We start from the raw sequence: 17,861 nt of genomic DNA, 5'->3' as shown, positions 1-17,861 counted from the left end.
TCAAGCCTACTAGGTTGTGCAATTTAGGCTTTGCTTTGTTTCTTCACTTCAGTCTACTTATTCATGTAGTACCTCTGTGCACTTTTTACCTGTGTAGTTCCTCCCTGTCACTAAAAACAATGATTCTGAGTTTCATGGCAATTTGCACTATCTTATAAAGAGGCTTGAAATGCAACTACATGCGATTAATTTGGATTATCAAATTATTTCCATATCTATTAGTATAATGAATTTAGTTTAATCCTTTATCCCAGTGAGAGCAAACAAAGTTTGCGCCTGAAAATATCTTCAGGACTGAATATAGTGTTGTACTAACTTACCTGGGTAAGTAGTGCAACACCAAGGCAACTCGTAGCAAAGGTGGAGCAAGCTACCAACACTCCTAACCCAGTATCTCCCATAATGCAAAACACATTTCCTTGTGGATATGTATACTGTTATGCATTAAGGGATTGGCCACTACCCAGACTAGTTTCGACCTTTATTGAGGTCTCTTCAGTGGGAGCCAGGCCCAGAGATGGAGATACCAGGCAGAAGCAGTAGCAAGTCATCTTTACCTATGGGAGTTGCCAAAAAGTTTATCACCTTTTTTTTATTAAATTACTCTGGATTTAGAGAAAGATGTTGAAAGTTTATTTATAAACTTTCAACATATAACCGAGTAATAAATAAACTTTCAATATCTATTAGTATTTCCTCAAAATTTAATTTTAAAATTAATCTGTAATTAACCAAATTTAATCTATAATTTCTATTGTCAAACAAAACAAAGTCTTTCAGAGTACAAATTTCACAAATATAGTTGAAAATTACAGGATTATTTTGACTTGGTTCCTATAAATTGGAGGGAGGGAGGGGAGCATGTGTGTGTATACACATGCATGTGCATATGCTGGCAACATGGTGTAATTTATTTTAAGCACAAAAATATGAAGTTCCAAAATGCTGTAATAATTTAAATATCAGTAAATCAAAATTAACTTTCTTGCTGAGAACTCTGAATCTGAATTCATTCATTTCACCTGCTTTAATATAAACCAGAAGCATAAAACAAGGACAAACTCACCTTCCTCTGTTATTTCCTGAGCTACAATTACAACACTGTGATTATTGTTCTCCAATGTCACTACACGACGGGAATCAGGAGATACATGTGGATGACCAAACAGATTAGTTTTATGAGCCAAAACTGTATCAGTAAGATAATCCAAAACTATCTGTCCTGTGGGTCTTCCAGTAATGGGTTCTGCACATTCTAAAATAACAAAACCACCTGGGAAAAAAAAAGGGGATACAATTTTAATATATATAACAATTGTATTTTATTAACCATTACAAACTTTCAAAATAAAAAAATAGAGTGCTAAAGGGCTGTTTTGAAGAAACCTGATGCAAGAGTTAAAGTAGTACTAGTATTAAAGAATCTTTAATACACCTGTATTCTAATTTGAGTTTAGTGACAGGAAAATTTTTTTCACAAGATATGCTAATTACAAAAAATGGTTCTTCTGATGCAAAGCTCATTATGATTTTTATTTTTACATGGTATGGTAGGGAGCACTTATGGGTCTAGTTTTCTGGACGTTCAATGGACCTTTTAAGAACTTGATTTCCACACCACAGTTAATACTTTGAGCCTATAAATAATTATTAACTTTTCTTCTTTTTTTTAATGCTGAGCCCATACACGAGAGGTTGGTAGGTCAACCAATAATACATTAGTACCATGTATGGGTTGGGAAAGAAGGTACTTGTTCACATTAGATTTGAATGACTGTAGATTTTATTCCCTAGGGAACACCACAGGGAATAAAAATTATTGCTATACTATGGAAACACCACAGGCTATTCCATAGAATAGCAGTTGCAGGGATTGAGGAGAAGAAATTTGTTCTGTGGGTTTTAAGGTGCACTGTGTAGGGATGTTGAGCAGCAGCTGCATGTGTTCCAATGAGCTTAGAACTAAGCAGGGGAATTACTGATGCTATTTCAGATGAACATTTTCCATGGAAATATTTAAAGAAGACACATAGTGCGGAGAACGATCACCTGTGTGAAAGTGGGGGGGAGTGAGTTGGTAAGAGATAGGTCATTAATAAGTCTAATTGCTCTTTTCTGTATGGAGTTGAGCAATTTGAGAGAGCTTCACTGTTCCCACATAGGGGAACTTCACCCCATATGTGGGAGCAGCATCCGATGGTTGGGCGGATTTGTGATTTGTATAAGGTTAATGGCTGTTCAGGGGTGAGGTAACGACTTGAGCAAAAGAGAAATCCTAGTTTTTTAGAAGCTGAGGATGCAATGGTTGTTATGTGTTTATGCCAGGAGAAGCTTGATGTCAGGGTAATTCCAAGAAGAGAAATCTCAGATTGTCGGGAAATTTGGGTACTGTCAAAAATAATACTGGGAGAAACTGGTTCTTTTTTATGAGAAATGAGACAGTACTGGGTTTTATTTGCATTAAAATTGACTAGGTTATCTGAACCCTGTTGGAGAATGGTTTGGAGGTCTGAATTGAGGGCAGTGTTTTGGTTTTTTGGTTTATCAAAAGAAAGGGAGGAGTACAATGTGCTGTCATCTCCAAAACTGTGTATTGGGTTGGAGGTAAGCTGAAGTAGGTCATTGATATATAGTAGGAAGAGGGTTGGTGAGAGGACAGAACTTTGAGGAACCCCTGCATTAGTTGAGTGGTGAGAGAATAAGGAGCCATCGACCACACATAGTGAGCATCCAGACAGAAAGCTGGCAATACATGAGATTGCCAGCTTTCTGTCTGGATCAGAGGTCTTGAGATAGACCAAATGATGGCAGTTTGCTTAATAAGTCCTTGTGCCAGACCCAGTCAAACGCCTTGGAAATATCAAGTCAAACCACTTGTGATTCACCAAACTTCTCCATGGCATTTGACCAGAGATGGGTGACATATGTGAGCAGATCTCCTGTTGATCAGCAGCGACGGAATCCATACTGGCAGTCGTTTATTAGACAGGTAGCTTCAAGGTAGTGTAGGAGTTGGGAATTGATTTTTTTCCATTACTTAGAAAGGACTGAGGTGAGCGAGATGGGGTGGTAGCTGGACGGCAGTGACTTGTCACCCTTTTTGGGAATGGGTTGAATATAGGCCAATTTTCAGGCTGTGGGATAGATACCAGTGAAGTAAGACAGTATATATAAGCGACATAGGAGAGGAGACAGGTCTGGTGCGCAAACCTTCAGGACAATTGGAGGAATACCATCAGAGCCAGGAGACTTTTTTGTGTCTAATTTAGACAGTATTTTGTTGATCTCTTTCTGGCAAAAGGATATGGTGGGCATTGTATGTTGGGTATCTGGAATGGTTGGGGGACATTTGCCACTGTCGATTATGCATGCATTGGAAGCAAAGTGTGAGGCCAGGAGATTGGCCTTTTCTGTATGAGATGATGCAATGGAGCCATCTGGATATGATAGAGGTGGGAATAGTGTTGGGCAGAAGTTACGGCTGATTGCTTTGACGAGAGACCAAATGGCTCGGCTGCCATTTGGACAGGCTGCTAATTTCCTGCTTTTTGCTCTTTTGAACTCTGTTTATTTGCATTTATTTCAGGCTTGGGTATAAGCTCTAAAGGAGGATGGGGGTCCTTGATCTGAGCCAGTGATGATATGTTTGGTTTCTTATTTGTACTGCCTTGGCACATCTTTTGGAAAACCAGAGTTTAGTTAGGGAATGGCAGGTCAGAGTACTGTGGGGAATGTATGATTCCATGCCAGCGAGGATTGCTTTGGTTATGAGTTCAGTGCATGTGTTTGGGTTGGAAGGTCAGAAGCAATAGTCTAACCATGGGAATGAGACATAGAAGTTGCAGAGGCTGTCCCACTTGGTACTGTTATAATGCCAAATGACTCTTGTATGGGAGTGGCTGTGTAAGCATTGTAAGCATTGGGGGGGGGGATGAGCAGTAGGTTGTAGTCAGAATTACCTAGTGAGTCCTCTACATTCACTGTGTATTTAGATGGGTCATTAGACGGGAAGAGGTCTAGGATATTTGGAGAGTGGTTTGGATTATCAGGTATTCTGGATGGCATCTGAATGAGTTGTGTAAGGTCATTAGTGATGATGAATGTTTCAGCATCTCTGCCTGCAAGATCTATACAGCTGGAGGAGGAAAGCCAGTTGGTATTTGGACATTAAAATCTCCTAAGAGGATGATTTCACTGTTGGGAAAGTGGTACTGGAAAAAGTCAATCTTTAGGAAGAGGAAATTAAAGAGCTCAGAGTAGTTGGTTGCATTTGGGGAGCAGTAGAGACAACATATGAATTTGACTGAGTTGGGTAGGGATATTTTCATCCAGAGAAGATCAAAGTTGGGCGATTCTAGGTTGGGTGCTCTCTGGCAAGGAATGTCGAAGCGGACGTATGCACATACGCCACCCTTGGGTTGAAAGGAGTTAAGAATGTGTAGTTTGGAAGGTTCAGATGACATATGGTATTTGAGAGAGCACTGAATATATAAGGACACCATTAAAATCTTTTAGGAATTATAGACACATTAACACAAGAATATTTTAATATTTGCCAAATATTTCAGTCTGAAACTAAGAGACTATCTTCAGTGGCTACATAGGAACAGTTTTTAACATGGTGGAATACCAACAATTGATCATTCAAAAGTAGAACGAGCCTCATGATGTTACATTGCTAAGCATTAAAGAGAGGAAAAAATTTCATAAGAGTGATGAATAAATTATAGGTATTAATTCAATTTCATATAATAATCTTAATTTATAAATAACATTAGACTAATGTAGGAATTACAAGTCTCAATTTAAAAAAAGAAATATAATAAAATATTTTAATGTGTTATCCTGATTAAACTTTCCCATATTTTTGATAAGGATATACAGTCATTTCGATTCAAGTTAGGGCAGTGAAATAAGGTCTCAGCACTCTCTTTGAATAGGCATTCAAATTTATAGTGACATCTGTGTAGAAGGTGAGTCTTGGACCAGAGGGTTGAGGGTTGTCTCTATCCTGTGCTGAGCCAATCCAGACTTATTAGATTTGTTGTGCAGAATGTATGATTGATGTTCTTGAATTCTTTTTTTCTATAGAGCATCCTGTTTGTCCAAAGTAGGACAGACTACAGTTACAAGGAACTTGATACACACCAGGCAGAGATATAGTTGAGCGTTTATCTTTAGAAGAGGGAAAATAGGTGGATATTTTGTTAATAGGTATATAAGTGGCTGTTAAATCATATTTCTTCAGAATTATTGAAATTAGTTCTGAAATCCTGTAAATATATGGAATTGGAACTAGACGTATTGATTCTTTGTTGTTCTGGATTGGATTGTAGGAATCGAACAGATGTGTATTTTTTTCGGAGAAGTCATTTAATTTCATGTGATGTTTGATAGTTGAAAGTTCTTTCTGTAATTCATGAGGAGTTGAACAATTAGTTCTAGCTCATCAGATTAAACATTTTATGATTCCTGTTTTTTTGATAAGGATGATGAGCAGATTGTTTGAGAATATAACGTCCGGTAAGAGTGGGTTTCTGTAAACCGTTATTGTTAGAATACCTGAAGGTGAACGGATGAGGAGGATGTCTAAAAAGGATAACTTGTATTTTTCAATCTCCATGGTAAACTTAATACGAGTATGTAAGGAATTGATTCTGGCTAAAAAGAAAGGTAAGGAATCTCTGTTATGAGGTCACACTGAAAAGATGTCATCTATATATCTCACCCAAAAGGATGGTTGAGGGAATATAGATGGGAAACAGAATGTCTTCTAGATGTTCCAAATAAAAGTTGGCTAGAGCAGGTGAAGGTGGACTTCCCATGGCCATTCCTTCTACTTGGTTGTAGAATTTGTTTTGACACAAGAAATATGCAGAGTGCATCACGAAATCAAATAATTTTATAATATCTTGTGGGAAGATGTCAGCAAGTAATTGTAAAGTCTCTTTGAGAGGTACATTAGTATATAGAGATTCTGCATCGAAGCTCACCATAAGATCAGGCAAATATAAGATAAGGTCAGGCGTATAGGCAAATCACACTCTTTTTTGAAAAGGCAAATATTAAAATATTCTTGTATTAATGTGTCTATAATTCCTAATTATGTCACAAGTGTCTCTCAAGAATAAAATTAAAATCTTTTGTTGCCATTTCATATTTAGTATTATTTCTATAAACGATAGCTTTTGAATATGAATTCAGTGGAAAATTTCATTTAAACTACCATTTCATACAATCTTTATGGAAGGCAATTAGTGATTGTTATGGACTTTTACATTGACAGCAACAGAAATATACCTAATTCATGAACTTGAAAACTGCTGTTAATATATGAAATCACTGATAATAAATTACTATTCACTCTTATCTATTGAATAAAGTTTTTTTTCTTCCCATGCTTAATCATAGATAGAGAAGTTAGATGTTCTTTTTCTCTTCTTAACCTAAATGACTGCATTATACTGATGTGCTATTTTACAATATCATATGTGGAGTCAATATATCTATATATGTGAGCGTATAAACAACACTTGTGTGCAAATATACATAAGCATATATCTTGCTTGTATATAGCAAACTTGATAAAAAAATAAATCAAAAGCAGAGAACTGATCAACTGATGATATACATGAGAAAACTACATGTCCAAAGTACCTATACTTCTAATGATAGAAGTAAGCTATCAAAAGTCATTATGTGCCAGTAAGGAAAACAATTTATACACAAATACAAATAAAAGACACAAGCTGGCATGGTTGGCTGAGTAAATAGCATACCGATTCTCCAAACAAGGTTGTGGGTTCAACTCCCACCCTGGGCATTGATGTTTGTAAAAGAATGCTCTTAAGTTTATAAGGTTAGTCATCATCATAATCAAATTCCTGCCATGTACCCTCAAGGGGTGTACAGGATATGATAGTACTACATGAAAAAAATTACATCATTATTAACTTCCTACCTACAATTTTCCTCCAAATCAGTCTGTTATTTGTCAAGACTCCAACATTATCAGATCTTATATTTCTATCGTCTAAGGCACTTTGTACCGTATCAATCCACCTATATCTTGGTCTTCCTCTGGGTCGTTTTGCTGCCAACCTGGCAGAGAACACTTGTTTTGCTAATCTTTCCTCGCCCATTCTGTTTAAATGACCATACCACCTGAAATTAGCTCTGCTAACACATTCCTGGATGTTGACAATGTCAAGTTCTTTCCTAATATCCTCGTTTTTAATATGGTATTGACATCGATGCCATCTGTTCAAGCCTCTAATCTTTCTCGGGACTCTCATATTTGCGGTCTCTAGTCTTTGGTCAAGTGTTTTACTTCTGACCCAGCTCTCAAATCCATAAGTTAAACCTGGTTTGAACACTGTCTTGTATACAGCTAATTTAGTGTTCCGACTGATTTCTCTCTTATTCCATATGAATTTATTCAATTGACTTCCCACCATACCAGCTTTGCTGATTCTGTTGTCTATTTCTATATTTAATTTACCATCTTCAGTAAAAATCGTGCCTAAGTAGCTGAAATGTTTTGCTTGTTCCACAGGTTCTCCATTCACAACACAGTTGACATTTTCAATGATTCTGACTATTTTCATTGTCTTTGTATTTTTATTGCTGACCTTCATACCATATCTATTACAACAGCTATTCAATTTAGTCAGGGAATCTTACAGACTTGTAGTGGATTTATTTAGAAGTATAACATCATCCACATAAAGCAAAGAGCTGACATTAACATCTCCAATTTTGATATCATGTTTAATACCACTTTTCTTCATAATGTGATCCATATAGATAATGAATAACAGAGGGGATAATGTACATCCTTGTCTCACACTCACACCAGATTTAACATTAAACCATCTTCTTGTACTTCCTTCAATTCTAACTGCCGACCTTACAACTCAAATTGCTTGATATAATGCCCCATCGACACCACATAACTGTAGCGTATTGAATACCTCTCTCTTGGCACCTTGCCATATGCCTTTTCCAAATCGACTAAACTTAAATACAGATCTTTGTTATATTCCCATGCTTTCTCGACTATTTGTCGTAAAGTGAATATCTGATCTTGACAGCCTCTATTTGGCCTGAATCTAGCTTGTTCTTCACCAAGCTTCTCTTCCACAATTCTTCTCAACCGTTTCTCAAGTATAATTGCGTAGATCTTGCCAGGAACACTCAGTAGGGAAATACCTCTGTAATTATCACATTCAGTTTTATTTCCCTTTTTATATATGGGTACTATGAGAGCTCTACTCCAATCATCGGGAATTCGTCTCTCTGTCCAGGCTTTCTGAACTATGTAGTGCAGCCACTGTAAGACTCTTATACCACCATACTTCAGCAATTCTGGTCGAATATCATCTACTCCTGCTGATTTTCCACATTTCAAGCCTTTGATGGCTTTTTCTACTTCAAGTATGGATATGTATTCCTGACTGCATGACTGGTCGGTGTTTTTTTACCACCGTGCTGTCACCACTTGCCAAAGTCCTCCCATGACTTTTGTTTAGCTAGTTTTACACAGTGTTTAGCATTCTTGCATTTGTCTCTGTATTCTCTAAGAGCACAAGCTGACTTATTTGCCAGTAACTTTTGATATGCTTTCTTGTTTTCCTTCACTGCCTCTTTCACTTCCTGTGTCCACCATGGAGTTCTAATTTTTCTATCCTTGCAGACAACTTCACCACATGCCTCTCTATCTGAATCAATCAATGTTTTCTTCAGAGTTTTAAACTGAATCTCCAAGGTTTGATTCCTGTTCTCAAACTCTTTCATTTTTTCTTCAATAATCTTTGTGTATGTTAGTCTGTAGTTCACATCTGAGAGCTGCTCAACTTTTATTCGCTTTAAAACTTTCTTACATGTCATTCTTTTCAATATGAAATTTAATTTTATCCTGCTCAAGACTAAATAGTAATCGCTTCCAATTTCAAATCCTCTGTACACTGGTGTCCTGCACCAGGGAGAAAACATCACTATAAACAATAACATAGTCATTGAGACTTTTCTTATTCCTTGCCTCTTCTTTCCATGTGAATTTGTGCACATTTTTATGTTGGAACATGGTATTAGTAATAACCAGTCCATGTCCTGAGCAGAAATCCAACAGGTATTTGCCATTATTATTAGCTTTGCTCTTTACTCCAAATTTTCCAAAAATATTTTTGTATGTCTGACAATCATTTCCTACTCTGCTATTTAGATCCCCAACAAGGACCAAATTTTCCTTTTTCATTGTGTCAGTCGCTTTTTCTAAAGCATCAAAAAATTCCTCCACTTTGTGTATTTTAGTCTAAAGTTCATATCTGAGAGCTGCCCAACTTTTATTCGCTTTAAAACTTTCTTACATGTTATTCTTTTCAATATGAAATTCAATTTTATCCTGCTCAAGACTAAATAGTGATCACTTCCAATTTCAAATCCTCTGTACACTCTGGTGTCCTGCACCAGGGAGAAAACATCACTATCAACAATAACATAGTCAATGAGACTTTTCCTATTCCTTGCCTCTTCTCTCCATGTGAATTTGTGCACATTTTTATGTTGGAACATGGTGTTAGTAATAACCAGTCCATGTCCTGAGCAGAAATCCAACAGATATTTGCCATTATTATTAGCTTTGCTCTTTTCTCCAAATTTTTCGAAAATATTTTTGTATGTCTCACAAAATAAGGCTAATCTTATTTTAAAAAAATAAAAATAATAAAGGGGCAATTTTTAAATTATGATAAGAGAAACCTATACAACATATACACACACCCTTTTTTTTATGTGATTTCCATTCACAAAATGTACACCTATAGTATATTAGACCATGGATGGGTTAAGATTAAAAAAAAATTGTATTGATTTTTTTACATAATTTACAAACTCTGCTCTAGGCATCCATGCCCATGCAGGAATTGAACACACCTCTTAGTTGGAGAACAAGTACATTAACAATTGGCCAACCAAGTCAGCTATATATCAAATACACCGTTCAGGTAAAATTTGCATGCCATTTTTGAAGTATCCAACAAAGCCCTTCTGCATTCTGCTGCATTAAGTTATGATAAACAGAATAAAAAATCTGGTTGGAGTTCCAAGATCTAGTAAAATCGAATGAAATTCTAATGTTGCTTGAAGTTATGATAATAGAAAACAATATACATAAATTTGCTGCTGTTGGATCTAAAGTAAAATCTGAGAGTTTAATTTAGGTCCTTGGATGTATATTATATTCACCTAAAGAGATAATTACTTGAGGCAGCATGTGATGAAGGGGACTAGGAGAGTGAGAGTACTGGACCTGGGTTGGTCATAGGATCAGAACAGCTATCCATAACCAAGGTGACCATGCAGTCTTGACTTGGGAGACTGTACAACATGAGGAATATTCTATCAAGAAGGGGTACGTGTGGAACTACAAGGCAGGTTATTATGGCAAGCTTAGGAAGAAGCTTAAATCTATGCCATGGCATGAAACACTGCAGGGTAAGAATGTGAGTAGCGCAGGGGAGAGTTAAGGGTCATCTAGTGCAGTGCTTCCCAAACTTCTGGATGTCAGGGTCCCCTTTGGAAAAATTTAAATATTTCAAGGCACCCCTTCGAAAAAAAATCGTAATATAGACATATATTATTATAATATTTATTATATTTATATTCAATACAAAACATACACACCGAATATTGCAAAAAATCAAATGCAAATATTACATTTTTAGCATCTTACATATACATTTGACATGGCACATTATCTCATATTTTTATATAGATAGATATATTGTTATTGTACATTTGCATTACAAGCACATGAAATGTAAAACAATTAGTAATAAAGAAAGAATTAAAAACATAAAAGAAGTTTAATAACAATTTAATGTGATGGACACGTTTCAATGCTGCTACACAAAAAGTTGATATCAGGTGAAATATTTGAAACTGCAATTCTTAGATTTCTGCTTTGAAATGAAATAAGCATATATTTACTAATATTTATTAAGCGCGAAATATGCAGAAAGCAAAATTTGTGAACCCGCACCAATGTGTGATTTTTTTTCATTAAAATATAAAAAATAACAAAAAAGAAATAATAAAAATTAAATACATTTCTTTTAAGATAAAAAAATCTACTTATTCTTAAAACATTTTCAATTTGTTTTCATTATTTCACGGCCCCTCTCAACAAAATGTACGGCCCACAGTTTGGGAAGCACTGACCTAGAGTAAGCAATATTAAATTGTATACTTAAGGTAAGAAGGATTAATCAGGTAGGAGTTAGATGGATGAGTAGTAGTATCATTAAGCATGAGCTGCAGAGGAAGAAAATGCTGTGGAGGGTATACAAAAAGAAAGGTGACCTGCATGACAAGGAAGGCAAAATCAGATTATGAGAAGAATCTAGCTGAGCAACAAAGGAAATCCCAAAGAGTTCTTTCATTATGTGGCAAGTAAGAGGAAGAATGACTATGGAAGACTAACCTTAATGAGTGATGATGGTCATGAGGTGACAGAAGCAGATAAAATAGTCGAGTTACTGAGTGACCACTTTGCAAGGGTATATCATCTTAGTGAGGTTACTGCTTTAACATACGTGGCAGACACTAATGTGGGAACATAGGTGGATAAATTGAAAATTCTTAGGATATTGCAGAATCTCAATGTAAATACAGCTGTGGGATTAACATATCAGTTCGGGTTTTACGAGCTCTGGTAGAGTTTGTAAAACCTAATTCTGGTAAGGGAATGGAAAGAGGGCAAAATAATAAATAAAATAATTATAGACCAATCAGTATCTCAGATGTAGTGGTAAAAGTACTAGAAAAATTGACCAAAAAAGAGAATTCAAGAATGGGTAGATAAAATGCTTAGGAATTTACTATCTTTTTATAATAGAGTAACAGCAAAGCAAAGTTGGATAAAGGAAATAGCTATACGATGATTCTGCTGGATTTTGCAAAGGCATTTGATAGAATACCACGTGGAATTCTCTTACACAAATTAGAAAAAATGGGGATAGATATGACATTGGTTAAGTGGATAGAAGGATGGCTACTGGAGAGATATCAAAAAGTGGTATAAGGAGGGGCAGAACTGAGGCGAAAACAGGTGACTAGTGATGTGCTGCAAGGTTCAGTGCTGGGACCATTGCTGTTTAATTTGTACATAAATGATATAGGAGATAACTTGAAAGGTAATATATTCAGTTGTTTGCTGATGATGCAAAATTATGTAGAGTAATAGCTAATCAATGTGATGTGGAGAGCTTGCTAGACAATTTAAACAGACTGTCAGTATGGGCAAAAGATAATGGGGTATCAGTTTAATGTGGAGAAGCGTAAAGTTATGCATTTGGGGATAAACAGATTACAAGCTGTGTATCACATTGATGGCACTGTACTCCAGGAAATAGATGAGGCTAGAGATTTAGGGGTGGTGGTAGACAGAGAGTTAAAGTTTAGAGGACATATTGCTAAGGTAATCCATAACATTACTTGGCTATTGAAGAACACATTATCAAGTAGAGATAAGGAAGTTGTTATTCCTCTTTATAAGGTCTTGATACTTCCACATCTGGATTACTGTGCTCAAATCTGGTCTCCTGGGCTTTTTGGGGATGAGGAAGCGATAGAGAAGATTCTGAGGCAAGCGACCAAAATGGTGAGTGGTCAGTGGGGTGTTCCCTATGAAGATAGATTGAGGATGTGTGGATTGCAGAAGTTGGTTGATAAGAGAAAAAGAGGAGATATGATAGAAACATTTAAGTTGTTTAAAGGATTTTATAGGAATGATGTGGGGAAAATGTTTAAGCACTTTGCTGGAGGGACTGGAACAAGGAGGTCATCCCTGGAAGTTGAATAAAGGTGTGGTTAGTAAGGGTATAAGGACTAGATTTTTTGCTTGGAGAGTCGTGAATCAGTGAAATAGGTTGCCAGAGTCAATTGTGAGTGCTCTGTCTGTTAATGGGTTCAAGGCGAGGTATGATAGATTGTGTGGATAGTTTGGGTCTTCCATGATGAGTATTCAGACTCCATGGAGATGCCTGCACAATACTACTATTAATAATAATATACTGCTTAACTAATCCTTTATGTTGCTTTTAGTTATGAAATGAAAAAAATACACAATATCTGTAATGATCTTAGTTCCTATTATTCAAGAGTTCTTGATCAGCCACCCTAAATCATGTATTTAAGGAGGGGAAAACATGTACAGCATTTTGGTATATCAAAGAATCAAAAAATAATTGTTGAAATTCATTCACTTTATGAGTGTTCTTAAAACTATTGCTCCCCAACTTGTTTTAGTAGATACTATCAAAAGAAAGAAGTAGTTTTAATCTATAAGAATTTTTTGTACATATAAACAACTAACTCATCACATTTGTCTTGCCATAACTAAACACTAGTTAGTTATGGCAAGACCCTCATGATATGCTGAATGAAAGATGTAAAAACTTCTGTAGTCTTCTTGTACTGTCTCATGAAATATTAAGACAGTGTTAATAGTTAATGTAGGATGCGCTAACTACTCGGCCTGGCTGGCCGAGTGGTTAGCGCATCCGCTCTCCAACCAAAAAGGCTGTGGGTTTGTATCCCGCCATGGGCATGGATGTTTGTGATTGTCTGTGGAAAAACTAGTGGTGGTGGTTGGCGGTAGATGGCGTTGGTGAATTGAGTGGAGACAGAGCTGTAGAGCAGGTGCCCTCCCTCAATGAGTCTTTGGACTCCCTGGAGGTGTCAAATAATAATAATATAAAATATAATGATTTGTTACTCCATAACACAGTTTCCAAGCTCCATGTTACACTGTATATGCTCTTTGCACCATTGAAGACGATGCTGCATGTTGGTTTGGGTAATGTAGAGCTTGCATATTGCAGTCCTATCATGGAAACCCATGTTATAAACCTCAGTGCTAAACTTTAGTGCAGATTCATGTTCCAGCCAATGCTCAGAAGTCCACATTTAACATGTCGCTGACAAATGGCAGTTTTTGCATATTATCCTTCATAGTGCCCTATGGTCACGTTTGATGAGTGTGATAGGTCACTCACTGCAGGTAGTATTTGCAGCTGATTCCCTGTGCTTCCATCTCAGTATGGTATCATTGATTGTTGACCTGGAATGGCCCAATTTGTTAACAATTTACTGAACAGATAGGCCTGCAACATAGCATCCTATCACAATGCCGCTTTCAAAGTCTGTCAGTTCTTTTCTCATAGCCATTTCATTCGGACACAGTTGCATTGACTTGGGAACATCACATTCCTCCAATTAATACTGGCTACAAATACATGACTCATTACATGGTACGATGCATCATGCCCATGGGGGAGGGTGTGCTGGCATCTTCTCAAGCAGTGTACTTGAACATTTGACTGTGAATATAAAACATCTACTGTATGCAGCAAAAAAAATATAACTAGGATAACTGAATAATTTGCAATATCTAACAGAATTATTAAGATTTTTGCATTTCAGTAATGAGTCTAGTCTACTCTAAAAGTATTGCAGATTTAAAAATAAGAAGTATAAGAGATAAAATTTAGATATAAGAGATAACATTTAGAACTAATATAAAACGACTAAGATAATAATATAAATATTTTAATCCTAACAGAAATATAGATAAAAGAGTCAGAACTGACTCTTTTATCCAGAACTATTTAGAAGATATTAAAAAATATTATCATTTGTAGAGATTACAATAGATCTGGGAGATTGATGGTCTTTGCTTGAAGATCTTTACCCAGTTAATCATATTAGCAGTGCAATAATGGAAACAGCTGAGAATGTTAACATTTACTTAGAGAACTACAATTACTACATAATAGCTATTTATAAATCTCATCTTACATGCCTTACAACTTCACACAAGAACTGGACAGCATTCTGCATGACATCGATTGTGATAATGTTATCATAACTAGTGATGTAAATATTAATTTGCTAAGTGACCATCATTCTCTCAATTACATTGGCTTTGGATAAAATTTCAAAGCAATGTTTGTAAGAATTCTCTTCTTAAGCTGACCTACACCTCTGATCTTTCCTGGTACAACCACATTTCAACTATAGCTTCTACATTCGTCAAAAACTCTTTGTGTACTCTTTTGTACTAGACACTCTTTCACACCTTCTAACTCTATACAAAGCCAAAATCCGCCCAGCCATTGAACATTGCTATCATATTTGGAATAGAATCCAAAATCCCCTCTAAGATTGATTAATTCTATCCAGAAGAGGGCAATTCAGATAATTAATGATTCCTCTCTCACCCACTTCAATTCCTCTCTCACACATTCTGCTTGTTCCTCTTCTACAGATACTTTCATGGATAGTGCCCTGCTGAATTGGCCACTATTATTCATCCACTCTCCTCCAAAATCATTAAAACAAGAGCCACTGTTAACCAACACCCCTTTACAGTCCATTTTGAAACTCACCAAACTAACTTCCCTGCCTTCTTCTTCATCCCATCTACTTGGGTCCTTGGAGTCTCCCCCATTCTGCTTTCCCCAGAGATTACAACCCTCAACTAATTCAAGCAAAATGTGAACAGATTCCTCCTTTCTTCTATTCCTCTTGCCTACACACATGGAACTAATGTGCTATAGGTCTTGTAGCTTCCATGTGTGGATCAAATGTAAAAAACACCTGACACACACACAGATTGGCCTATAATTTGATGCTTGAATTCTTTATGAAGCAGTACAGTCTTGCCTTCCTTCCACTCCTTTCGAACTTGACCCAATGTAAGACTCATATTAAACAAATATATCAAGGCAGATGTCAACTCCTTGGCACATTCTTTCAAAATACATAGTGATATATCATCAAGTCCCACAGCCTTATTAATATCAAGTTCGCTTAATTCCTCATATACCTCTTCCTCACTCACAGTCAGTCGCTACTCCTCATCTACTGCTTTCAAACTCTCCATGATGTCACATTCACAAGGATCAAAGACCTTTATGAATTGCTCATTAAATATTTCAAATATACACTCTGCAGCAGTTGCCCTTATACCATTTTCTCCAATCAACGGCATCCTACAATAATTGTTCTTATTTTTGCTGAACTACATATTGAAAGAACTCTGTGGGATTCTTTTTTGGATTCATTAGTAAACTGCTGTTCATAGTGAACTTTTCAACCCTTAACTGAGTCACCCTCATTGTCAGTTCTTTGTATTCTTCACGGTACTCATCATTACCACTCTTATGTTGCCTCCATAATGCCTTTTTCTCTGTATTTCATGCTTAATCTCTTCATTCATCCATTAGACACCTACCTTATTTAATATTCTGGTCTTTGGAATACATTTAGACATTGCTTCTACTAAATAGTTTTTGAATATCACTCAAGCAGCACCGATCTCCTTTCCACCCAACTCCTCATTCCATGCTACAGCTGCAAGATGTCTTTCCTGCGCTTCTCATAATCACCAGCCTCATAGTTCCATACCCTTTCCTCACAGAAATTCTCACATGGCTAGCACCACCCTGGTAATTCCTTCATGGTCACTCTCACCAACTGGAGGGAGATTTGATGCCTCGTTTATAATAACATACTCTGATGAGATGATCAAATCCAAGACCCTCAATCCTTGAGTGCCCTATGTTAAATACTGCCTGAGGTAGCTGTCTCTAAAAAACTTAAGAAACTCATTTTCTTTACTTCTAGTTGCTATCTTGTCATCCCAATCTATATTGTAATAATTAAAATCACCCATAATGATCACCCTTTTCCCATATGCTTATACATTTCCTGGTCACTAACCTCCACATTACCAGGTCTATAGCAACATCCAACAAAGGATTTCATTCTGTTCATCTCTATTTCACAAAATATTGCCTCAAAACTGCTGCCACTATTTCATCCTTGCATCTTTGCCTTGTATGGAACTCTTTTTCTATCATCAATAGCACTCCACCTCCATTTTTACCCTTTCTATCTTCACGAAATATATCATGCCCTTCCATCTCAATCCTGTCAGCATGCCATCTTCATCCACCCATGTCTCACTTATTGTAATAATTTTTGGATTGACAAACTCAATCAATGCAACTATTTAATTTCCCTTGTTTCTGATATTTCGAGCATTTGTATACAGCCTGGCTGGCCGAGTGGTTAGCGTATCTGCTCTCCAGCCAAAAGGCTGCGGATTCGAATCCTGCCATGGGCATGGATGTTTGCAATTGTCTGTGGAAATACTAGTGGTAGTGGTCGGCGGTAGATGGCGTTGGTGGAGTCAGCTGGTGGACTGAGCAGTGGAGACAGAGTTGTAGAGCAGGTGCCCTCCCTCGATGAGTCTTCAGACTCCCTGGAGGGGTCAAATAATAATAATAATAAAATAATAGTATACAAACATAACAGCTCATTCCTGGATCAATAGCAAGTTTCACTGATGCTATTTATTATATGTGACTTCTCCATGCTTTCCTCAAGCTATTTCTTTTTCTCCTTACTCTTCCCATAACCCACTTCATATCTAACTGTTTTCCCTACATCCCTTCCCTTTTTGTCTACACACATATTCACATCTTCTTGGATCATCAACCATTCTCACACTGTTGTTAGAAGTTTTTCCACTTGGTTATACTATAAATTAAAGATACCAAGAAATTATATACAGGTATCCCTCGATTAACACGGTTAATTAATCCCTCGATGTCACTGCGTATATCAAAATCACGTTAATCAAATCTAATAATCAATGGTAAAAAGTACAATTCGTCCATGATCGATTACTGTACTAATAGTTCATTTTATATGGTACTCTTTTAGGAAAGATAAAAAATGAATGCAAAGTAAATGTTTAATAAATACTTGTACCTACATCAGTTACTGCAATT

The 17,861-nt window shown here is 36.5% G+C and overlaps 1 protein-coding gene across 2 annotated transcripts in view; it reads right to left on the bottom strand.

Annotated features, from left to right (window-relative positions):
* LOC150099257 (follistatin-related protein 5-like) overlaps positions 1–17,861 on the bottom strand; it is a 503,787-nt gene that overhangs the window by 19,613 nt on the left and 466,313 nt on the right. For both annotated transcript variants that reach the window (XM_090403821.1, XM_090403822.1), the window contains exon 14: positions 1,067–1,273. In XM_090403821.1, coding sequence (XP_090259947.1) covers positions 1,067–1,273 — 207 coding nt within the window. The remainder of the gene's footprint in view (positions 1–1,066; positions 1,274–17,861) is intronic.

This window comes from Typopeltis vanoorti, chromosome 14 (assembly GCF_054136105.1).
Source record: "Typopeltis vanoorti isolate ZY-2024b chromosome 14, IOZ_Tvanoo_1.0, whole genome shotgun sequence".
Lineage (NCBI taxonomy): Eukaryota > Metazoa > Arthropoda > Arachnida > Uropygi > Thelyphonidae > Typopeltis > Typopeltis vanoorti.
This window is presented reverse-complemented; position numbering and strand designations above follow the sequence as displayed.